The sequence below is a fragment of the Ursus arctos genome, unplaced genomic scaffold (genome assembly GCF_023065955.2).
Source record: "Ursus arctos isolate Adak ecotype North America unplaced genomic scaffold, UrsArc2.0 scaffold_10, whole genome shotgun sequence".
In the NCBI taxonomy this organism is placed as follows: domain Eukaryota; kingdom Metazoa; phylum Chordata; class Mammalia; order Carnivora; family Ursidae; genus Ursus; species Ursus arctos.
In genome coordinates, this window is record NW_026622764.1 from 29,072,673 (window position 1) to 29,098,035 (window position 25,363).

The window sequence follows — 25,363 nt, forward strand, 5'->3', positions numbered from 1 at the left end:
CAGAGGGAGAGGGAGAAGCAGGCTCCCTTGCTGAGCAAGGAGCACAATGTGGGGCTTGATCTCGGGACTCTGAGCCACCTAGGTGCCCCACTATCTACTTCTGATGACATGGGTCAATTCCTCCTGCCAGTATAGAGACTCTTTTCTTAGTGTTGGTCTCTTGGACTGAGGAGCTTGAAGTGACTGAGAGCAGCCATGATTCTAAGTCCAATGGAACTCTTACTGTGCTGTCTGGTGAAAATATTTGACCTTTGGGAATTAGGAGCTCTAGAACTAGAGTCTAAGCAGGACAGAAAGCACATATTCTCTAAGGGTTCGTTGGGAGTAGGGCCACTACTACTTTCACTTTGGGTTCTTGAATTCATATATTCTACCAATTAGGGACACAGTGTCATGTAATAGCTGTTAATTTAAGGTATATCATGTGTAACTGTGCCCCAATTGCACCTTCAATTCTATCAACACCAAGTTCCAGGTGGCAATTTATGTGATAGGGTAAGTGGACCCAATGGACATTGTATTTGTTTCCTCTTATTGCTGTAACAGATTTACTAGGTTAAAACAAACCAAATGTACTATCTTACATTTCTGTTGGTCAGAAGTACTAAAATCAAGATGTTAGCAGGGCTATATTTTTTGTAGAGGCTGTAGGGAAGACTTCATTTCCTTGTCTCTTCCAGCTTCTAGAGGCCACCTGCATTCCTTGGCTTATGGCCTTCCCTCCAGTCAAAGCCAGCAGCATAGCATCTTTAAATCTCTCTCTCCTACTCTCTCCTCTCCTTATCATCACATCTTCTCTGACTCTGTTTCCATTGTCACACTGCCTTTTCTCACTCTGACCAACCTGCCTCCTTCTTATAAGAATCTTGTTGGGGCACCTGGGTGGCTCAGCTGATTTAGCGGCCGACTCTTAAGATTTTGGCTCAGGTCATGATCTTGGGGTTGTGAGATCAAGTCCCACATGGGCCTCTGTGCTCAGCAGGGAGTTTACTGGAGATTCCCTCCCTCTCTGCAACCCCCCTCTTTTTCTCTAAAATAAGTAAATAAATCTTAAAAGCCCATATCAATTACCAAAGCCATCTGCCACTACCTATAAGTCTTACTTCAGGTCACTGCTCTTTATGTGCAAAATGGATGACATGGACCATGCATGAAGTGTGAACCATTGGGAGGATTTTGCCTCATCACTATCACATCATAGTGTAGTAAAAGTTCATTTCAGCTTGCACCTACTTACCAAGTCAACCTACGCTTGAACCAAGCTCAGCATTTTTCTCTTCCGCCAGCCAGTCTTAAAGGACTCTATAATCCCATGTAGCCATATTGATTGAGCTTAGAGGCAGGTATCAGTGCAATAATGGTTGATGGACAAAGGAGTCTGGCCACACATCCATGCAGCTTACTTGTGCCGTGGACCTGCTCATGCCCAGTCCTGGTTATATTACTTACTCTGACCATAGGTTTTGCTGGGCCCACTGGACCTTAAGAGTTAGTGGGTCTGACAAAACTCAGCTCCTTATAGGCAGTTCAACAACTTGACATCTCATGGTGAGGTGCTCTGTCTCTATTAGGGCCTGCCAGAAGCCATTTTTCTATAGTTTATGATTTTTTTGCTAAAAGGTTGTTTTGTTTTGTTTTGTTTTGTTTTGCCTTGCTTCAGACCCTTGGACTTTTCTTCATGATTTTCCCATGGAAATTGCCCACTCATTCCACAGTATCTTTCCTTCCCACGACACATCTAATATCATAGGCTCTGTCATGTTGTATGGTCCAAAAAGCAAAACTGCTCGCTCCACAGTTGAGAGGTGATGCAGAGCCCTGTACTGTTCTGGGCAGTACTTAAAGTTGGCAGCCATCTGTGTTATTCAGGAAATGTGTCAGAGCAATATTCTCAAGTAAATATAATGCCTGCAGACTCAGAGAAGCCTAGCAAGCATTGTCGCTCCTTCTTTGTGGTAGGAAGTGTGAGATGTGATAACTTACCCTTTACTTTGTAGGAGATTTCTGACATGTCTCAGACCACTGGAACCCTAACTTTCAGAATTTCACTGTCTCTTCTCGCTACATCTATGGTGCTCAACAAGAGTAATCTAGCTTCAAAGTCTTTATAATGAACACTTTCCTTAAGCCTCTCAAAAGCTTATGCTATCGCACCTACAAGTGCGTTCTATCTGCAACTATCCCATCCTAGTTTACCTCCAGTGAATGTTTCAGCAACTACCCAGTTCTACCCATCTCAGGGCTATCACACTCAGCCTACCACCAGTGATGGTCTGTTAGGTTTTTCTGTTGCTGCATAATAGTATTGTCACAAACTTAGTGCTTGATTTTATCACACACTTACTATCTGACAGTTTCCGTACATTAGAAGACAGGGCATGGCTTAGCTCTGTCCTCTGCAAGGCTGCCATCAAGGTGTCAGCTGGGGCTACAGTCTCATCTGAGACTCAGCTGAGAAAGGAATCACTTCCAAAGCCATATGGTTTTTGGCAGAATTCAGTTCCTTGCAGGCTGCCCAACTGCGGGACTCAGTCCTTAGTGGTTATAGGCCAGAGGCTACTACCATCAACTCCTTGCCATGTGTACCTCTCCATGTGGTGGCTCACACGGCAGCTTGATCCTTCCAAATCAACAAGGACGAGGAGGCTCCAGCAAGACGGGAGTAATACTATTAATACTAACTTAATCATATGTGTAATCATGTACATCCTGTCATTTTTGCCATATTCTATTGGTTAGAAGAAATTTTCAGGCCTTACCTCGCACAAGGGGAAAGGCTTATACAAGGGCAGGTATATGAGGAGATGGAGATCATGGGGTCATCCTAGAAACTGTCCACAACAGATTGGATCCCCATTGCCAACCAACCAGTGGATGATCAAGCTACAACTTCCATCCCATTGTAGAGTTCACTTTTTCAGAACATTCCCCATACCAACTGACTTAAGTCAGGTTCCTTGGGAAACAGACTTAGAAATGGAGACTTGCATGCAGGAAGTTTATTGTCGAGTGCTTTCAACAATACTGCCTGTGAATGAGTGAGGAAAGCAGGATGGGTCAAGAGAGAGAAAGAAATGGAACTGCAATGCAATTGCAACAAAGGCCTTAGCTAATTCCATGGAGAATTCTGGAGCAGGGATGGCTCTTCAAAATCATCTTGAATTAAGGTCAGAGGTCCAGATCTTTGTACACCACATCCACCCGTTATTTGACGCATACTCCCTCTGGGGCTGGAGTGGAACCTTGAGACAGCTCCCTAAAGCCAAGAGTAACTTATGAAAAGGGACTTAGGTATGAGCAGTCAACACTCCCAGAAGCTAGGGGAATAAGTGCCTCAGATCTAGAAGGTTATCTGGAAGGTACTGGGGCTGGAGTGGAACCTTGAGTGAGACAGCTCCCTAAAGCCAAGAGTAACTTATGAAAAGGGACTTAGGTATGAACAGTCAACACTCCCAGAAGCTAGGGGAATAAGTGCCTCAGATCTAGAAGGTTATCTGGAAGGTACATCAATGCAGTAATCTTTAATAAATCCAATGGCATGATATAAAATATAGTTCAGTGAACTATAAAGCAAGAAAATTTTTAAAATTAAAAAAATTTAAATTTAAAATTTAATTTTTAATTTAAAAATTTTTAAAGCAAGAAAACTGAGGACCTAGGGGAATGAGTGATTTTTATGCTTTTCACTATTTTTTCGTAAATATTTCTTCTTTCAGACAGACTACTCAAGAAACCAGATAGAAAGCACACTTTTTTGACAAGATGTTGGAGCTGGTGTATTGAGTAGGAACATTTTTATCTACAAGTAACAGAATACTTCATTAACAGTAGTTGAGACAATTTAGAGTTCTTTTTCTTGTATAAAAACAAGTTGAAACTTTGTTTAATGACTTTATAATGTCAAGGCCAATGTCAGTGATGCTCTCGGCCTATATCTCATACCTCTTGTCTCATGGCTACAAATGTCAGCCATTCTGCCCATTTTTAAAGTGGAAAGAGAAACAGAAGCAATAAGAACAGATTTTCCTTTATCTTGCTGGTCTGAATTGTCTCCTAAAGCCAACCCCAAATGCAGGAGAGGCTCACAGAAAGAATATTTCACTTTTTCTAGTCTTTAGAGGCAGGCAAGGAAGGTAGGATGGGGGGGGCGGTAGATTTGGACTGGGTGTGGTGAATCAGTCAATTTCGTTTTCAAACCAGGTTTTTGTTTTGCTGAATGAGCTCTGATGCACAAGCTTTAAAGACCAGATATGAGATGATAAAATGCCATCATTTGGCTGAGAAGCCAAATCAAGTCTATTATTTGGATGGAAGACTATCCGTACCACTCAGGTCCAAACATGAAAACAGTAAGGCAGGTGCCAGGTCATTAAGAGGGGGAATTGAATATGAGGAACTAATTGCAACAGTAGTGAAGGAGCTAAAAAGGCCAATGAAGGACAGAGGCATCTAAGGACTGATATCTGCAGGAAGCCACTATAATGCCTAGGGCTGGAGAGACCAAAGGAGGAGATGCTACTACCAGATTCAGGGAGCTGGGGCTGCCCAATGAGAGCTACTTCCACAACAGAGGCTACCTGGCTAGAATTGGATCATGGAGGAAGTTGCCCAGCAGGAGTGGAACCACAGAGGAGATGTTGCCCAAAGCAGAAAGAGAGGTGGGGGCAGGAGGTCTGGAGGCATGGTTTCTCCCCTCTTCCCACTTCCCAACCATCTGTCTCACTCCATTGGCTGAATCTAATTTGAAGCTAGGGAGCCTAGAAAATGCAGTTTGCAGGGCTCACTCCTTTGTTTTACAGAGCAGAGCAGGGAAATAGAGAGGAATGGACTCAGGAACAAATACGCAAATGACTGCCACTCCATCCCACCAGCATGTAGAGGTGGACTTTAGGAATACTTGTGTGGAAGCCACAGTTTTTCTCCAGAAGCACTGTTGTCTTTGTTCTACCACATTAATAACTTAGTTCCCAACATGTGACATCATATAGATAAGATTAATCTGCCTAAACTAAGAAAATACTGTCACCAAAAATTAATTTAGGAAAGGATGAACTATGTTTCATGTATTATATGTTTTAAAAACCTTTAAACAGCTTCTGGCCCAGTATGAAGGCAAACCTGATATGATAAAAAGGGGAAAAATCTTTTTAAGCGAATTAAGTATTAAGAACTAATAAATCAACTTATTTTTACTTTCAAAATATAAAAGTAAAAATATTGATCAAAACAGGAATTTGAACTAGGCGGAGCTAAGACTTTCATGTTAATTACAGATAAATTAACAGAGAATGTGAGCCATGGATAGTATAGAATTGTTGACCCTAGAAGTGTACCATAGCCACCAGCCATTTGAGAAGAAACTATGATTTGTTTTGACTATTATGTGTCAAAATGCAGCCATCAGTTAAAATTCCAAAAACTCACTGAACTTAATGAAAGTAAGCAATATGTTTTGTGAATTAACAAATCATACAAGAGCAGAGTGTTTTAGGGAAACAAATAATCTTTGGATTCTATTCTTCTTGTCATGTCAAGATATAGTAAATCTGTGTTTGTGAAAAAGACTCTGTCAAAAAACATACTTTCAAATCCAAGTATATATAACTGAAAGTGTAAAATTGTTTCTTCCTCTGGCACACGATTGGGATACACCCCAAATAAGGAAGACCACACATAGTATTAATAATAGTTATTAACACGTAGTGTGCTAAGCAAGTCCTTCATATATATTATTTAACTTAATCCTCAAAGAATCTAATGAAGTAGGTGCTCTTATTATCCTCATTTTATTGATAAGAAAACACAGCCTGAAAGAGGGTGCATGTCTTTAAAATAAGATCTCACTTAGTATAATCATTTTAGAGCCATTTAGATATAACCCGATATCTGGATTAGCCAAGAACTATCTTAAAAACAATATATTTCAAGGAAATTTTGATATGATAAAATTACTATTATGTAAGAGTTTCAATAGTCCTCCAGGGTTTACGAAGATATGATTTAATTATTAAACTAGTTAACCTTAGTAATAATGACCAACCTAATAATTTATAAACCACCGTGAAGTTTTCAAGGTTAAAATGAAAGGTTCTTACATTGCTTTTTCAAAGAATTATACTTTATATGCCTTTATCATTTGTGAAAGCTTCTTTTGGTCTAAAATGCATCACAACAATAAGACTTTTAAAATATGATTTGCATTCAAATATATATTAATGTATTTCACATACTTCAAAGAATATCTTCACATTTGGAATAATTTTTCAGGACTGAAAATATCCATATTTACCTCAACCTCCCTAGAATTTAAATTTTTCATTTATAGCAAAACATAAAATTTGTATCTTTAAAAACTAATATGAATAAAAAGAAAAAAGCATTAACTCTCCATGGCTACAAATTACAGAATCTTCCAAGGCTCTAAAAATAACATTTGTTTAAAGCAAGAGGTCAAGATATCTAGGGGATCCAATATGTGATTTTTGTTTAAAAGAATTTAAATTGCCATGTTGAATCTTTTCTGTTCATTTTGCAGTATTAAATATAGTACATAAAATAATTTTCATTTTAAGTGCATATGGTCATTTTGTCAAGAATGTAGATCATGGGTCCTTAAGGGAAGGTTACCAAAGAGTGAAATATTTCGTCACTCTTCAAGCTTGAGCATTTTTTTTCTTCCAAATTGTTCTCAGCTACTAAATTTGTTTTAAAATGGTCTCAGCTACCAATTTTTTTAAATGTTCCAACACTGTTGTACAAATTTGGGAAACGAACCCGACTCTTGACTTGACCACAGCATTTTCAGCAGTCTTGATGTTCCTCATAACATACATGCTTTCTGTGTTTGTAATCATAGCTTTAGTACAATATTAACCTTTTAAATGAAACTAACAACATCAATCATTGTCCTCTTACGTACACTTTATGGTTTCTGCCTGTTATTTACTTCATCAGCCCTGATGGCTTCCTTAAAAAAAAAACAAAAACAAAACCAAAAAAACATATCCTTAAATATATAGAGTACAAAAAATATAAATCTGAAGAGTTTAGAAAATTGTACTCGCAGGTTTGTAATTTCAAGTGGAAAAGAGACAAAATCTGTGATTGTACGTGTAAAAGACGAAGCCACAGTCTTACACAATCATTGAGGACAGATGCTTTTGAGAAATGAACATGATTATCAACCACAAAGACTAAAAAATACTACGCGTTTCATTTATAAAATGGGCAAAGTCAAAATCTGCCTTAGTTCAATGTTATTCTTTGCCGGCGATTGAGTCCTGAAGTCTTGTCTAGCCAATTCTGACACCCAACCCGCCCAGTGCTCCCTCCACCCTCCCTCCGAAGCAAAGGCACACACGCCCAGCCCAGCCTGGCCAGAAGATAAAGCTAAGATGGCAGCGCCGAAAGTACTGGAGCCGGGCTCAGTAGGGCTGGAAAAACAAAAGCAAATCTCTATATTCTTTCATTCTGCATTTTCTTGAATAACAAGAGCCCCCACCCCCACGCCCACCACACAGGCAGTGTGAGGCATTCAGTAGTAGTACGCGCAGGATTGTCAGGAGGGGACTCTCGCTTTGCACGCGGCAAGAAACCCACATCTCCCGCCTGCAGCGACAGTTCAGGTGGCTCTCGCGACTTGCCTTGGAGACCACTCTCCCCTCAAATCCCCTTGGCAGTGGAATTAAGGGTGACTCCAAACGCCCTTTCGTTGCCGGCACGCGCCCCATTCCCCGCCAACCCAAGAGAACCTTCCCAAGTGCCCAGCTGCCACGGCAGTAGCTGTAGCAGTGCCCGGGGAGCGCGCAAGTGCCCAAGCAGGAAAGAGGAGGTGGTGGAGGAGAAAAAACTGCATTGGCTATCAATTTAGAGTACAGCGGCCCGTTGCCGCTACCGTGGAAGGAAATGCGGCCAACCGCAACAGAAACGCCACTCTCAGGCACCTAAGTGAGCATGTGTGCGACTCCGCGCAAGCCTAGTTGCGCCGCTCAATGACAACGGGTTTCGTAAGAAATTATCCAGTTACCGGGTTTTGCGTGTACCCAGAAGGCTCAGGAAGGGGCCTGCCTGGGACAGAAGCTTGTGGTAAAAACTGAAGTGAAATAAGGGGTGGGAAGAATTCTGAGAACCGTGCAGCCGCTGGGTTCGATCCCCACTAAAACTCCAAGAGGGCTGTGACTGAGCAAGCCACTTCCTAAACCTGAACTGGAAATGCTTCTCTTTGCAGGCATCATTCATTCATTCATTCATTCATTCATTCAGCCAATACTTGGTTCCCTCCTGCTTAGGGCTAGAGCCTGTGCTAGGAGCTGAGAAAGTCATGGGGGAACAGACAGAGACACCATTACTGTCCTCACGGAAAAGTCTAGTGTTTTGTTCTGTGTGTTACAATTTGTGAAAAGCCATGTGCCAACGTGGACATCTAGATGTTTGAAGTCCTCCTACAATCTCATGCAATATTATTTTGACCATTATTCAGAGGATGAAGTTTACCCAAAGACATACAAATAGCAGAGTCAGGATCTAAATTCTGGTTTCTCAGAGCCTGTTGGCTACCTGGCTGGCTGATCGACAGCAAGGAACCCTTGCAGCTCCTACTTGTTCAGGCCTTTAACTGTACTAGCACTTCACTGCCTCAACACCTCGTCTCTGGCGGGGGGTGGGGGGGGGAGCTTCCTGTTCAACGCTGAGGTTTATAACTGTGCTGAAGCATCAAGACAGGAATTTAGTTTAACAAATAATTACTGGTGACCTACTATGTGCCAGTTTCTAGACTAGGGGCTGAGGAAAACACAAAGATAAATAAGAAGCTCTTGTTTATGAGCTCATAGTTGAGGAAACAAGTACAAAACCTGTTTAACAAGGCTACTCACAGTGCTAAAATACCATGACTTCCCATGCCAGTCCTTTGTCCCTATGTTTTTATTATCCCAGTTGTAGCTATCATTTTTTTTAAATCAAAATGACATCCATATGTTAAAGACCCAGGTAAAATGCACTGCTTTAGCACTCTCTCCCCCCAAAAGCCAGAATTAATTTATTCCTACACTCCTTGTTTATATTTTCAAAACACTAAACAAGGTTTTGGGTTTTGTCTTGTTTTTGAGAAGCACATTTGTGGAAACGGCATAGACTTAAGAGGTAGTAAGTAATGGGTGCTTGGGTGGCTCAGTGGGTGGAGCAGTGGACTCCTGGTTTCAGCTCAGGCCAAGATCTCAGGGGTCCTGGGTTTCTAGGAGCATCCCTCCCCCCTTCCCCGTGCTCTCTCTCAAATAAATAAATAAATAAATAAATAAATAAATCTCTTTTTTTTTCTTTTTTTCTTTTTTTCTTTTTTTAAGAGCTAGTAAGTAGATAAAATAGTATTGGGAATGATAGGATCAGGAAATGATTCTGTCAGGAATATAAATAAGGCTAACTTCAAATTGAGAGTCACATGGAAAAAACTTAGGAATCAGAGTTCATTGGCACATGCATTTCTAGAGCACTTACTTATAAGGGGTTAGTAGAATAGCTTGGCAGAAGGGACTCAGCAAATGTTACATTTTAAGAGATAAAATGATAAGATCTTTGGTAGATGTGACATTTTCAGATGTTTCACATAGTCACAGTTAGCAGCTGCAGGTCAGATTCAAGAATTATCTCTGGTAATGTAAGTCTGGGCAGAAAAAGATAAGCCATTAAGTGACCACTGTCAAGAGATAAGAGTGCACTCCAAGGATGAGTGTGGGGTCAACATAACATGTAAGAAAAGTACTACTGCATTAAGGTTTAGCTCTGTGGTAAATGTTGAGAATAAGAATTTAGGAATGTGAATTATCTGTGAATTCTACTTTCATAGAAAAAAGAATGCACTAGCTTACTACCTGTTTTTCGAAATAAAAGCCATTTTACTCTTATAAAAAATCCAAAATAAAATCGCCGGAGATACTTCTAATTTGGCTGGCCTTCTCTGCCTTTGATTCTGAATTAACCAGCACCGTTCCCAGTAAATCTTCATGTTGGCAGCACACACTTTGAGAAAAAGAAGAGTGCATAACACTCATTCTCTGGCGGGGGATGGGGGGGGACATTCCCTCTTTAAGGTCCAAGTTCTCCCACCTGGAGGGGAACCCCATTACCTGAAGCCAAGAGCCTGTAGCTGACAGCCTTCCCAGCACTTTCCTTACTTTTCCTCAAGCTGCTAGTAAAACACGGAGAAGTGGATTTCTTTCAGATTCCGCACAACTCAAAAGCCCCACACCCAAAGCCCTGAGGCGGAGGGAGTGGTGGCGAGAGGGGGTGGGGAGGGAAAAGGGCTGGAGTTACTGAGCATGTGCGAGCAGTGGCGCATGCCCAGTGCGGACGGCAGCTTCCCATTGCGGGCAGCCCCGGCGGTGGCAGCGGTGGCGGCGGCGGCAGCGGCGGCACCGCCTCCTCCTCACACTCCCGAGGTGGCGGGGTTAGATGAGCGGTCCCAATAGTGGCGAGGGCGGCGCAGGAGGGAGAAGGAGAAGACGGAGGAGGAGGAGGAGGACGCTGTCTTTGTAGTCTCCTGCTGCGGGAACGAGAGGCCGCCGCCGGAGCCGTCGTCGTTGGAAAAGGGCTGTGTGTGCGCGCGCGTGTCTGCTTGCCCGGCCCGCAGGGACGAGGCGGCGGCGGCGGCGGCGAGGATGATGATGTGCTCAGCGACTGCTTCCCCCGCCGCCGCCTCTTCGGGGCCCGGCGGGGACGGATTCTTCCCAGCCGCCACCATCTCTTCCTCCCCGGCGCCGGGGGCGCTGTTCATGCCGGTTCCCGAGGGTTCCGTGGCTGCCGCGGGGCTGGGGCTGGGGCTGCCGGCCGCGGACTCCCGGGGTCACTACCAGCTGCTGCTGTCTGGCCGGGCCCTGGCCGACCGCTACCGGAGGATTTACACAGCTGCGCTCAGTGACAGGGACCAGGGGGGCAGCAGCGCTGGACACCCAGCCTCCAGGTGCGTCTCCAGTGACCTTCCTTGGGCCACATGCCGCATGTGTGTGCGTGAGTGTGTATGTATGTATATATGCATGTATGTGTGTCTGCGTACCTGTTTACTGAGCTGTCTTTCTGCAAGCGCTTGATGGATGGTGGAAGCACTTACTGAAATAGGGTGCGGTGGCAACAATTTCTTCCGTGTGTGTGTGACTGTCTTTGTGGGGGGTTTGTGAGAGTGGGAGGTAGCGTGTGGTGTTAGAAAAGGTGATGGTGCCGGTCGGTTATGACACGTGTGTGTGTATTGTTGAGGAAGGAGGAGGGGTTGGTAGAGGGTAAGAGGGCATTGCACGGAGAGAATTTGCAAGAGTGGTGAGGAAAGTGGCGTTTCCAGTATCTCTGCCGCAATGGTACTTGCACGTATTCTATCCCCCCCTCCCCGCCCCGTGATATTCCATCCTCCACTTTCCACCTCCCTTAAAAAAATCTGCCTTTCACCAAAGGGGAGCAGTGGTATAGGTTAAGGATAGTGTCATATATATATATATATATATATGATGAGTTTTAGATAATCATGCTGTTGGATAAGGCATGGAGTTTAAATTTAAGAGATTTATGCAAAGGGAATGCATAAGGAGATTTATGTGGATGTGAAAGGTGTCTGATAGAGATTTTTAGAGCTGTACTTTGGTAACTGGACCTTCTGGTATTCTAGAGATGTGATTGCAGATGCACTTGTGTTCTGATGTCCCATCAGCCATTTCCCTTCATCTCATGTTCTATTTCCTCTGTCATTATAGGCTTTAGAGTAGAGGCGGGTGAGGGGGTTTTGTGGGGAAAGGGAGAAAGCTGTAGAATTTCGAAATATGACTGCTTATACAGTGTTTAGTTGCCACCAACTGGAAAATTTGAGTAGCTCCTACATCTCTCTCTAGGCTCCCTGTATCTTCAGTTTCCTTGTGTAGGAGATGTTAAATCACTTTCATTTTCTTTTTCTTAAAATGTGTATGTCTTTTTGCTGAGGGCTCTCCTATTGTTTTCTTTACCATGTCCTTACATGCCACATACCCTGAAGGATGATGACTGACTTGTTTCACCAGCTTGGCTTTGACAGTGGTAATTGGGAGTTGGCTTCATCATTTTTTCTCACAGCTGCTTGCAACACATGGGGAAAGCATAGTAGTATTTTGTCAAATAAGTTCCAGAGTTTACTGTATTTACTGAATGTGCGGTGTATTAGGCAATAACAAGATGTCCTTTAATTATGAAAGGGCTAGGCTGTTAAGTAAGGTATTTGTAGTTTACCATTGTGTACTGGGGCTTTTAACCATTGCAGAGCTGTGAGGATGGAGCTTTGTTCACACTTTTTCTGGGTAAACCAGTCTTCTCATGTCTATAATTGTTTACAGGATTGGGCAGTTTATCATATGGGTATAAATGTATGTAACTACCTTTTGCTATCTAAACTGAAGGCCACGGTGGTACAAACCTATTACTTGCTCATGTTTTTGAAAATAGCACAAAACCTCATTAGACAGTTTGCTCTGATAGGTACAATTTTGAGCTGTGAGTCTCTGAATTATGGCACTTTAGGTACATCTTTACAAACCCCTCTCAAAGAAGTTGAATTTATTTTGTGTGTTGTTCCAGACTTATAATTTGTGGCTGGTATTCCTATTTTAACTTTCTACTAGTATACTTGTGTAATAATACAATTTTGTGTATCTAGAACTATATTAACAGTTTTAGACAAAATTAATAAAGATTAATTACATATATAACATTTATTAGTGATTTTTGGTCATTGGTCCATTTTGTACAACCTGTCTATTACAATTAATGAAGAATTAGTTCAAATATTCAAGAAGTAGTCATGGAAACCAGCCTTAGGGTGTGTAATATTGCCTTCTAGTGCTTGTTCAGAACATTATTGCTTATTTTAGTTCACATTATTTTATTCAGATGAGCCTGCAACTATCCGTCTTTGAGGATTTGCTTAAGAATTCAATCACATTTTTGTTAAATATGACAGGGCAAGTGGAGCTAGGATTTAGGTTGTGAATGAATGGTACAGTTATTTGAATAGGGGCACTGGCTGAGTTAGAAGAGAAGATAAGATCTTTCAAAGACAGAGAATGGAGCAAGAATAGAGGATGAAGCTCTAGTGAGCTTCAAATTTAAGGTGTGAGAGAGAGGAGATAGTGAAGGAAGCTGAAAAGAAGAGATAAAAAAGAATTAAGACACCTGTGAGAGAAGTGGCGCCTCTGGTCTTAAGAAAGTGGATTGAAAGTCCTCAGCAGTGTTAAATGCTTAAAAAAGTGAGAACATTTTCCAGGTCACTGGGTAACTTTTGAGGAAGTGGTCATAGAGAGATGTGAGGAGTCATTGAGAGATGTTGGGGTAACAGGGAGTTGCAGGTTTGAGGGAAGGATATTCAAATATGGGAGAGTGGGTGGGAAATGTTCCATAAGTGTAGAGGAGGAATCAAAGAAGTGAGAGAGGGGATAATTGATTGAGAGAGGTCAAAGAGAGATCTCAGAGACAGGTTTAAGATGTTGGGTAGAGAGGTTAGCCTCTCTATTTTTTTGAAAAAAATTAAGGGCTAGTCTGCCTTTAATATAGAAAGGGAGAAGTTTTTATAAATATAAAGACTAGGGTTTATTGAAGGTAAGAAATGTATCCTATTCATTTTAGTAATCCCAGCATATAGCAGTTTCTGGCATCCATTCTGTAAATACCAACTGTCTGCTGTGTGCCAGGCTCTGTTTTATGGGCTGACGATATACCAGTGAGCAAAATAGACAAGATCTCTACCCTTGAAGCTTTCACTCTAGTGGGGAGAAATAGACAACCTGATAGTTTCAGGTAGTGATAAGTAACTATGAAAGAAATAAAACCGATTATATGTGATAGACAGTTTATGGGGGGGGAGTATTTTAGGTAGGGTGGTCAGGACAGGTCTTGAGATTTAAGCTGAATCATAATGATGGGAAGGCAGATCTGGAGGAAGAGTGTTTTAGGAAATTACAAAGGCTCTGAGGTGGGAATAGGCTTGTGTTCAAGGAACAAAAATAAGGCAAATGAGTTATGTCAGTGTTGAATGAATTAATTACTGTGGATTATATTTTACATGTCCTGTAGAGTAGTTGAGGGAAGCAAGCCTAATGGAGTCAGTGACTTTGATGGTGTTTTAGTGAAGTGGTTAAGAGCTTGGACTCTGAAGCTAGACTGGTTTTCAGTCCTGGCTCTACCACATTTTAGCTGTGTGACCTTGGGTGTATTATATAACTTACTTGCTTCAAAATTTTTTAAAAAAATTTTTTATCGTGATATAATTGGCAAATAATATTATGTTAGTTTCATGTCTATCACATAATAATTACATTTTTGTATATATTGTGAAATGATCACTATAATAAGCATAAACATCCATCACCACAGTTACAACTATTTTTTTTCTTGTGATGAGAACTCTTAAGATTTACTCTCAGCAACTTTCAGATAAACAGTACAGTATTATTGGTAGTCACCATACTGTATATTACATCCCCATGACTTATTTATTTTATAACCTTACCTTTTGACTACTTATACCCATTTTATCCACCTCCCACCTCTAGCAGCTACCAGTCTGTTCTCTGTGTCTGTGAGTTCAGGATTTTTGTTTTGCTTTAGATTTCACATATAGGTAAGATCTTATGGTATTTGTTTTTGTCTGACTTATCTCACTCAGGGTAATGTCTTCAAGATTCATCCATGGTGTTATACATGGCAAGATTTCCTTTTTTATGGTCAAATAATATTCCGTGTGTGTGTGTGTATGTAAATATATTTGTTCATATATACATACCACATTTTCTTTATCCATTGATGGACACTTAGTTTGCTTCCAAGTCTTGGCTATTGTAAATAATGCTGCAATGAATATGTAATGCAGATATCTTTTTGAGTTACTCTTTTCATATCCTTTGGATAAATACCCTGAAGTGGAATTGTTGGATCATATGGTAGTTCTATTTTTTAATTTTTGAGTAGCCTTCATACTGTTTTCTGTAGCAGCTGTACCAATTTACATTTCTATCAACAGTGCACAGGGTTCCCTTTTCTCTACATCTTTGCTGATACTTGTTATTTCTTGTCTTTTTGATCAGAGTCATTCTAACAGGTGTAAGGTAATAATCTCATTGTAGTTTTGATTTGCATTTCCCTGACTGGAGATATTGAATATCTTTTCATGTGCCTGTTGGCCATCTATATGTCTTCTTTGGGAAACTGTCTTTTCAGGTCCTCTGTCCATTTTTAATTGAGTTATTATTATTATTATGTTTTTGCTTTTGTAACATATGAGTTCCTTATATATTTTGGATATTAACCCCTTATCAGATATATGGTTTGCAAATATTTTCTCACATTTTGTAGTTTGTCTTTTCATTTTATTGATAGTTTCCTTTGCTGTGCAGAAGCTTTTTATTTTGATGTTGTATTTGATATTTTTATTTTGCTTTTGTTTATGCCTTACTTATATGCAGAATGGAGATCATGATAATGAAGATTGCTGTGTAGATTAAATGAATCCGTATATGTAAAGTGCTTGGCACATTAAGTGCTGTTAAATATTATTGATTTCTGCTGAGAGTGAGGGGGCAGATGGCATTTGAGGACTTAAAAGGTAAAGATCGTGTCTTACTCTTATTTTTGGTCTCAGTGACTGTGATGAATGTGAAAATAATGATTTAGTTTATTCAGTGACTCAGTAAATACATTTTTGTATGAATGAACCAATCAAAATTAGAACATTCACTTGGGGAAAGGGGTTGGACTGAAAATCAATAAAGGAATGTTTGATCAATTCTGAGTGTAAATGGCAATATAGCATTGCATTTGGGAAGAACAGACTGCCTAAGTTCAAATCCCAGTTCTATCTTTTTCTAAGTTGGGCAAGTTAATTAGCATCTCTTTGTCCGTTTTTTTATCTGTAACCTTATAGGGTTATTAAAAGCACATTGTGCCTGTACAGGGTAAGTACTCGTTAAATGTCAGCTGCTGCTACTGTTGTTATTATTATTAAAATTATATATTTAAAATTCCAGTCAGCATGATATTGTAAGTTTTACCACTCAACAAAGAAATGGGAAAACTGTTGGTTGAGTTAGTCAAGGTTAAAGTGTAACTGGAGGTCAAAGAAAAAAGAAAGTAAAAGTTTTTGGTGACATTGATTGACCCTTTGGTAAAAAGGAAAGTGATGCCGAGGAGGGAACTGATAGACTGGGAGATAAAGAGGAGTCAGGGGACATGGGTTGAAGCGGTAGAAGAACAAAGTGGAAACAATAGAGGAGATTATGGTTAAAATGGGGAATTGCTTTTCTTCTTTAAGCTAAACCCACTTAGTTCCTTCAGCTGCTTTATCTCAGATGCATGGGATTTTGGTTTTAAGAGGTTAAGTAGTCAATTAATCCAACAAAGTTTCAGGGATTACTACTTGGTGCTAACCACTGGCCCTATAAAGATTTATAAGACATAGTTTCTATACTTGAGTTTATTGTCTGGGTAATGGTGAAAAATACAAAGGCAGCTACTTTTAAAGATGTTAAAGAAAATGGCATTCTGGTCTGGCATGAAAGCATGAGCACAAGGTGAGAAAGCACAGTTTGTGTGCAGGTAATGGTAAGAATTCTGTTAGAGGGATCATGTAGGTGTTAGGAGAGAGAGTAGTGGGAATTCGTTATGGAAATGGAGGCTTTGGTCAGAGGGTAAGGCAGCTTGAACAGCAAGGTAAAAATTAGATTTTATTCAGTAGACACTGATGGTTTTGAGCTATAAAGAGACATTATTATGGGAGTATTTTAGTAAGTGATGTGGGATTGAATTAGAGTTTGTATATCCATATTTGTGATTAGGTAATTTGTTTCATGTAGCTCTTATATCTATGGAATCCTTTATAAACACATTCTAAGGCAAAAACTGCTCTGTTGGCATATTGGTAGGTAGAAAGGAAATAAATTAGTCCTAGCTCAAGGTAAGAGAAAATCTTGTGATTAGGCTTAAAAATAAAATGAAAATGTTAACTTAAAAGTACTTCTGTATTTTAAGATCTTTGTTTTAAAAATCAGCAGAGTAGTCAGAATACTCTTACTTCTTAATTAAAAAACATTCGGGTTTTTTGAAGAGGACTCGGGTTATTCAAGGTTTAATTTACATATAATAAAATTCACCCTTTTAAAATGTTCATTTGAAGGGTCTTAGAACCATCTCCACAGTCAAGCATAGAACATTTCTATCACTCCAAAAAGTTTCTTCATTTTATTCCCTCCTCCCCCTAGCCCCTGGCCACCATAGATCAGTTTTCTGTCACTAATATTTCACCTTTTCTAGAATGTCTTATAAATCTAGCTCTTTAAGGACAGGACCCCAGATACTGTTAGTCTCCATGTCTTCTATCCCTGTATTTCCTGTAAATGAGAGTTAGGATTTGAAGCTTCATTAGGTTTGGATTAAACATTTTTTAGCAAGAATATTTTGCACACAGTGCTGAATACTGCATATTGCATCCCATCCAGATGTTTTCAAGTCGTGTCACTGTTTACTAATGCCTAGTCTTATTACTTGGGTAAGATGGTACCTACTAGATCTCTCCTCTGTAAATGTATCCTTTTTTCATGTGCAGTAAGTAGGTAATCATGGGTCATAACTCCAATACACTGTGAATATCTTTCACCTAATGGTTTTAGCATCCTTTTATAATCCTTGTCTGAGTCAATTATTTCAAAAGTCAAAATGAAGACTTTTATAATTCTGTTATTCTTTCTGTATTTATTAACTGGTACTCTTCTGCAAAGAAGAGTTTTCTCTCATCAACTGATTATGGACTGTGGTTCCCCTAAGAAGGCAGTGTAAATGGCTTAATTTTTTCCCCTCATTAGCCAAATTAGTGTAATACTCCAGTAGTCGTGTGGTGGCTGCTTGGTTCACCACCCAGATCCCTTTGTTCAGGTACAAGTTCCCCTAGCTGTTGGGAATACTAGCAGCTAAAACTGATTGTAGCTGAGTCCCATTCCAGGCATTCCCTGGGCCAACAGAACTGCTTCCCTCAAAGTCATGCCTCTTCTCCCAATACCTATTCTCTTTAGGGATATAAATGTCTGGCCCTTTTACCCTAGGGCAGGTCAACCTCAAAGATCACCAGAGGTCCTCATGGGATTGGCTGAGTCCTTCCTGTGACTGCATTACAATTCAGACTTCCTTCATTCTTCCACAGTTGTTGGTTAGAAGTTTACAAGGGTAAACTTCTGGTATGCAAATCACGATTTCAGAGTCTGTTCCCTGGGGAACCTTACCTAAAACAGTTGTGGTGCCAGGAGTGGTCTGAGGAAGTAGACTAAAAAAATGGGATTTTGGAGCTGGATTATCTGCTGTCTGGTTGGCAGTGAGAACCCACTGTGGGTTGTAGATGGAGCGGTGATACTAATAATCCTCGGCATACACTGTGGCTGTGCAGTTGTTAAAACTTTCAGTAGTGGTGAATTGGAATGAAATTCCTGTAGAAGAAAATGCACTGGTAGGTACGAATATTTTAAGCTTTTGAGAGGTTCAGGAAAGTTATTACTTACAAGGCCAGTGTAATCAGATGGTTGTTGATGAGTGATGTTCATAGATTGGAGAAAGACAATGAAAGGCTGAAAGTAATTGGGGGCAAAATGAGAAAGTTAGGTGATTTCTTTATCATTATGTAAAGAAACTCTTCTTCAGAAGGAGGAAAGAAAAAGCTAAAGATTAGGCTCAAGACTTAATTTTAAGAGTAGCAGAAATCTAAGGTATGTTGAATTCTCAGAAGTTTTCTGTGCCAGTGTCTGCTTTGATTAGAAATGAATGGGACCCCAACTCTTTGGGTGGGACATCTGAGTTGATGCACTTGAGAATCTTGAAACCCCAGAGAGGAACCCTCTTACACTGTTGGTGGGAATGCAAGTTGGTACAGCCACTTTGGAAAGCAGTGTGGAGGTCCCTCAAAAAGTTAAAAATAGAGCTACTCTATGACCCAGCAATTGCACTACTGGGTATTTACCCCAAAGATACAGACGTAGTGAAGAGAAGGGCCATATGCACCCCAGTGTTCATAGCAGCATTGTCCACAATAGCTAAACTCTGGAAGGAGCCAAGATGCCCTTCAACAGACAAATGGATAAAGAAGATGTGGTCCATACATACAATGGAATATTACTCAGCCATCAGAAAGAAGGATTACGTGACATTTGCAGCAACATGGATGGGACTGGAGGAGATTATGCTAAGTGAAATAAGTCAAACAGAGAAAGACAATTATCAAATGGTTTCACTCATTTATGGAACATAAGAAATAGCAGGAGATCTGTAGGACAAGGAAGGGAAGAATGAAGGGGGAGGTAAACAGAAGGGGGAATAAACTATGAGAGACTATGGACTCTGGGAAACAAACAGGGTTTCAGAGGGGAGGGGGGTGGCTAGCCCGGTATTAAGGAGGGCAGGTATTGCATGGAGCAGTGGGTGTTACATGCAAACAATCATGGAACACTACATCAAAAACTAGTGAGGTGCTGTATGGTGACTAACATAACTTAAAAAATTTTAAAAAAAAATGGTGAACTAGCATGGGAAAAAAAAAGTTTCTCTCCCTTAGGCACCACGTGTAGGGTTTTGTTTTGTTTTTAACTGCTTTGTCAATCTTTGCCTGTTATTTGGAGAATTTAGATTATTAATATAAATATTGATATGATTGGCTTTAGATCTATCATTATATTGTCTTATGTTTTCTTTGTTTTTCATTCCTCTCTTCCCTCTTTCTGCTTTCTTTTGGATTATTGTTTAGTATCCCTTTTTAATATAGCTATTGGCCTTTTTGGCTTTATCTTTTTATTTTATTTTATTTTATTTTTTTAAAGAGTTTATTCATTTGACAGAGAGAGTGACAGCCAGCGAGAGAGGGAACACAGCAGGGGGAGTGGGAGAGGAAGGAGCAGGTTCCCAGAAGGGCAGGGAGCCCAATGCAGGGCTCAATCCCAGGACCCTGGGATGACACTCTGAGCTGAAGGCAGATGCTTTATGACTGAGCCACCCAGGCACCCCTGGCTTTATCTTTTTATATTTTAATGCCCTAGCGATTACAATATATATACCTAACCTTTCACAGCTTACTTAGAGTTACCATTGTACTGCTTCACTTAAAATAGAGAAACCTGGCAACAGATCCTTTTTTTCCCCTCTACTTCATTACCCACCCTCCTTATGTTATAGTTGCCATATATGTTTATGGCTGCATGCTTTGAAAACCTCACCGTACAATTATATTTTTTGCTTTCGGTGGGTATGACATTTTAAAGAACTTAAAGGGAAAAAAGTGGTATTTTGTGTTTACCTGTATATTTATTATTTCTGTTCTTCCTTCATTTCTGAAAATGCCACATTTCGTTTCAGCTTTTCAGTACTTACTTTAACATTTCTTGTACATCAGTCTGCTGGGGATAAACTTGCCTTTGTTTTTCTTCATCTGAGAATCTCTTCATTTTGCTTTCATTCCTAAAGGATATTTTAGGTGGATGTAGAATTCTGAGTAGGCCCTGTTTTCTTTCAATATTTTAATGATGTTGTTCCACTGTCTTTTCATCATTATGATTTCTAATGAGAAACTTGGTAATTTTGAATCTTACTCCCCTCTATGTATTATGTCATGTTTCTCTGATTTCAAGAACGTTTTGGGTTTTTTGGTTTTGGTTTTCAGCAGTTTGATTTGATGTGTCTAGTCATTAACTTTCTTTGAGTTTAACCTCTTTGAAGAATGCTCAGCTTCTTGCATCTGTAAATTTGTCTTTTACCAAATTTGTGGTGCCATCGTTTCTTAAAATATTGCCCTAATTTCTTTCTTCCTTCCAAGATTCCAATGGCAATTACAGTAAAACTCTTGAGATTGTCCCACAAGTCTCTGTTCATTTTTCCTTTTGTCAGTGTTTTTTTCTCTTAGTTCTTCAGATTTCATACTTTTTAATGATCCATTTTCAAGTTCACAGATTCTTTTTTCTGTCATCTCCATTCTCTTAGCCTATCCATTGAATTTTTTTATTTTATACATTGTATTGTCCAGTTTTAAATTTTACATTTGGTTCATTTTAAAAATAATTTCTCTTTGTCTTCTGAGGAATTTTTTTTGCTCGAGTGTGTTTGCCTTTACTTGATGGAGCATATTTATAGTAGTTGCTTTGAAAGTATTGGATGATTGGAACATCTGCATCACCTCAGGGTTGGCACCTGTTAATTGTTTCTTCCTTTGAAATTGATCACATTTTTCTTGCTTTTTTGCATTGTGAGAATTTTGGATTGTATCTTGGACACTGTTAATGTTATGTTTTGTAAACTCTGGGGCTTATTATAATTTGGGGGGAATTTTGATTTTTTTTGTTTCTTTAGCAGACTGTCAACTCATTTAGGCTCAGATGGCAAATTTGGTCTCGCCTTCTGTGGGGGGTACTTCAAATCTCAGTTCAATTCTGAGCCATTGCTATGCTGTGTAGTTCCTGAGTAAGCCCAAGACCGTTGTGGGTTTGTAGACAGAATTAGGGAATCCCTTTCCCTCATTTTTTTCCTTTTCAGGATTTTCTCCCCATTCTCCAGCACTTAGGTGCCCCTTTCCTCAATTCTACTTGCCAGAAAGATAGGGTTTCTCTTGGAGGTTTAACTTCTGGATTGTTGCTCTGATGCAGTGGTTGTTTCCTGGCATTTGGGCAAAGCTGTTAGGGAAAGAGGACAAAATAATTGAACTGGGAAGCTTACTCTCCTGTGGGTCATTTTTCCAAGTTTAACTCCACTCTACAATATGTTTTTTTTTTTTTTTTAAGATTTTATTTATTTATTTGACAGAGAGAGAGACAGCCAGCGAGAGAGGAGACAGAGGCAGGGGGAGTGGGAGAGGCAGAAGCAGGCTCCCAGCGGAGGAGCCTGATATGGGGCTTGATCCCAGAACGCTGGGATCATGCCCTGAGCCGAAGGCAGACACTTAACGACTGAGTCACCCAGGTGCCCCTACAATATGCTTTTGTTTGCTTTTCAGAATCCTCAAGTAATTTTTTCTTTTTTCTTTCTTTTCTTTTTTCTTCTTGTATTTTGTCCATAGTTCTTAGTTGTAAACAGTGGGAAAGATGGGCCGTATTTGAGTTTATGCCACCAAACTGGCACCAGAATTCTTTCTCTGACTACTCTTAATGTTTTTCTCTTTACCTTTGATTTTTAGTAATCTGACTATGCTGTGCCTAAATAAAGTGTGTGTGTATGTGTCTCTGTGTGTGTCTGTGTGTGTTTAGGTTGTGCTTGGTATTCATTGAATTTCTGAGATCTATGATATTTTTTGCTTAATTTGGCACATTTTGGCCTTTATTTCCTCAAATATTATTTCAAACTCAGTCTTTCTTATTTCCTTCTGGGAATCCAGTTATACACGTATGAGATTGCTTGATATTTACTGTCTCATGGGTGAAGGGTTAGTAAACGTAATTCTTTATAGGGCCAAATACCCTAAAGTGTTTAGGCTTTGGGATAATACAATCTCTGTTGCAACTATTCAACTCTTGTTACAGTTTGAAAGCACCCATAAGCAGTAAATATGTAAACAGATGAACATGGCTGTGTTCTAGTATAATTGTATTTACAAAGCTAGGTGACAGACTAGATTTGGATTGTGGACCATAGTTTCCTGAGAGTGACTGTTATCGTTGCTAGAGCTACATTTTAAATTCAGGGATAAAATCAAACAAGTGCAAAACACAAATAATGGTAATAACTGAAGGATAGGGAATTAGGTGAATAAGAATAAGGGCATAGAAGAGACTAGACACATATATTAGGACCAGGTTATCATACCCAAGTATTGCTTTATTTGAGAACAGTAGTGGTAGAGTTAAACTTTGAATTTATAAAAATATCTCTGCCAGCGTTATAGAAGACAAAAGGTGCAGATCCCCAAAGCAAGACCACCTTTAAAGAAACAAATGTAGTAGTTCTGACAAATGGTAATGAATCCTGAGAAGGCAGTGGGAATAGATGAGATAGAATGGATTCAAGAATGTTTTGGTATTAGAAGAATGAAGAAAGAATGATAAGTATAACAGGTGACTAGATTTCAAGTATAGAAATAATGCCTTTTCTTTAGATAGTAAGGGAGGAAGAACTAGTTTCTCAAGAGTCCATTCTTGGTACCCTTCTCTAAATTTTCTTCCTTGGTTATTTCAGTCAGTCCTGTGATTTTAGTTATTACCTAATTGTTTTTTATTTCCTGGTGTGTGGTTTATAGCTAAAACCTCTCTCTTTATCTCTAGAACTGTAATTTGAAAAGTCTACTGCTGGGCCTCTCAATCGTGTCTCAAATACATTATGTTCAGTATATTCAAAGGCTCCTCATGAACATACCATCACTTACAAACTGCCTCTTTTTCTGTAGGTTAGCTAAATAGAAGTCTGAAGACATCATCTTCAAGTTTGCATTAAGAGATCATAATGACCTACACCCATTCACCCCCATTCATTTTTCCAGAAGTCAAGGAGAAGTCACCTTTTGGTGGAAAATTAAATTGAGGTTAGGTGAAGAAAGGAGAGTATTTAGAAATCAGTGTTTAGGAACATCAGGATGGCTTAGTTGGTTAAGCATTTGCCTTTGTCTCGGGTTATGGTCTCAGGGTCCTAGGATCAAGCTGGGCTCCCCACTCAGCAGGGACTCTGCTTCTCTCTCTTCCTCTGTCCCCCCCCCCCCCCCCGCTTGTGCTCTCTCTTTCTCTCAAATAAATAAAATCTTAAAGAAAGAAAGAAAGAAAGAAAGAAAGAAAGAAAGAAAGAAAGAAATGAAAGAAAGAAATCAGTGTTTAAACGGAAAGAAGGAAGATGGTAGCTTGAGGAAGGAGACAAAGAATTATCTTTTGGATAATAGACACTGTAGTAGATGTTATTAGTGTCCTAGCCTTATCTCTTTGGCATTTATCTCCATGCTCTCCACCTAAGACTCTGACTTTCTGCCTGAGAGCTTTCTTATTGGCCAGAGAGACATTCTTGGCTTATGGGCAGGGCAAGCCAGAAATGCCAGAGTTAATGCCTTTAAAAAGGCTTTCAACCAGTGATGGAGGAGGAGTTGGTGGATAAATACCTCATTTTTCTCATCCTTCAGTTGGGGTAACTGAGCCATGTTCTACACCATCTACCAGAGTTTTCCAGTAGAATCATGCTGTAGTTGCCCATCAGGGTAACTGGCTAATGCACTCTTTACTGACTGCCTTCCCTTCCCTATTGTACTTTTGATCCTCCCACCAGTGTTTTTCCTGGCTCACTTCTCAAAACAGATCCTTTTACATGAATTCTTGAATCAAGTCTGCTTGTGGGGAAACACAAACCAAGGTAGGCACTTTAGCATGATAATAATAAAAAATAAAATTTGATTAGTACTTATTAAATACCAGGTGTATCTCTAAGTACTTTATAATTCAATGGGAGAGGTACTGTTTTCACCCTATTTTACAGATGAGACGGTTGAGGCAGAGAAGTTAAGTAACTTTCCCAGATCACGGCTAATAAATGACACAGCCTGCATTTGAAACGAGGCCATTTGTCTCTAAATTCTGTACTCTTAACATAGTAGACTGAAGGAGAAGGGCAGGAATAATGAATAAAAAAGAGAGAATGGGACTAGTTTATGGAGTAAGGCCCTGTAGAGAATATTTCATGTTGGGTGGAAGGTAAGTAAAAGGAGTACCTTCCTAATGGTGTCCCTATTTAAGCAGCAAAGAAGAGGGTTAGGTGATCTAATTTGAACTAAATGCGTTGGGGTGGGGTTTTGAAGTGGCTAGAAAGGTGGTCAGTTTTTATGGTAGATGTACCTTCATTGTCAGAGAACATAACTGGCTCTAGACCAGTATTCCGATGATGTTCATGAATTCTCAGTAGTTATTGTTCAGGGTTGTTATGGATTATTAGAAACAAAGTTTGTAAGATACAAATAGAGAATATGAACAGATAACTCTCATGAGAAGTAATATATATACACTAAACATTAAGAGGACAGGAAAAGGACCTATTAATTGAGAAAGAATCATCATCAAAGGTAGAAGAACCACTAAAACAAGGGTTGAAGCCAAGGGTAGGGGAAAGATATTTAAAGAAGTAGACTGTTTTGACAATACTCATATATGGAAGAATGTGAAGGATAAAGACTAAAGCTAGGAAATTCAGTAGGCAACAAGGAAGTTTGTGGCATTGAGAAGTCATAAACATGTAGGAATTTGATAGTAAGGGATTGAAAAAGTTCAAGACAGAAATTTAGTGGTGAAGAGAAATAGAGAATCATTTAACTTTTTTTTCCTTCTTCATTGGGTGGAGGCCAGTAGGCCTCTAGGTTTAGAAATCCTGGATAAACGAGATTAAAGAGTGA

The 25,363-nt window shown here is 39.8% G+C and overlaps 2 protein-coding genes across 30 annotated transcripts in view; one reads left to right on the plus strand and one right to left on the minus strand.

Annotated features, from left to right (window-relative positions):
* The window catches only part of SCEL (sciellin), a 279,618-nt gene extending 269,337 nt beyond the window's left edge, over nt 1-10,281 (minus strand). For all 11 annotated transcript variants that reach the window (XM_048215675.2, XM_057307913.1, XM_057307882.1 and 8 more), the window contains exon 1: nt 10,122-10,281. The gene's annotated coding sequence lies outside the window, so the exon portion shown is untranslated. The remainder of the gene's footprint in view (nt 1-10,121) is intronic.
* A 59-nt stretch (nt 10,282-10,340) lies between these two features.
* The window catches only part of MYCBP2 (MYC binding protein 2), a 253,185-nt gene continuing 238,162 nt past the window's right edge, over nt 10,341-25,363 (plus strand). For 17 of the 19 annotated variants that reach the window (XM_044381881.3, XM_044381882.3, XM_026493430.4 and 14 more), the window contains exon 1: nt 10,342-10,954. In XM_044381881.3, coding sequence (XP_044237816.3) covers nt 10,653-10,954 — 302 coding nt within the window. In that variant the 5' untranslated portion in view covers nt 10,342-10,652. Of the gene's footprint in view, nt 10,955-15,463; nt 15,602-25,363 lie in introns of those variants that run through there. The other 2 variants (XM_057307879.1, XM_057307876.1) reach the window with 2 other exon arrangements.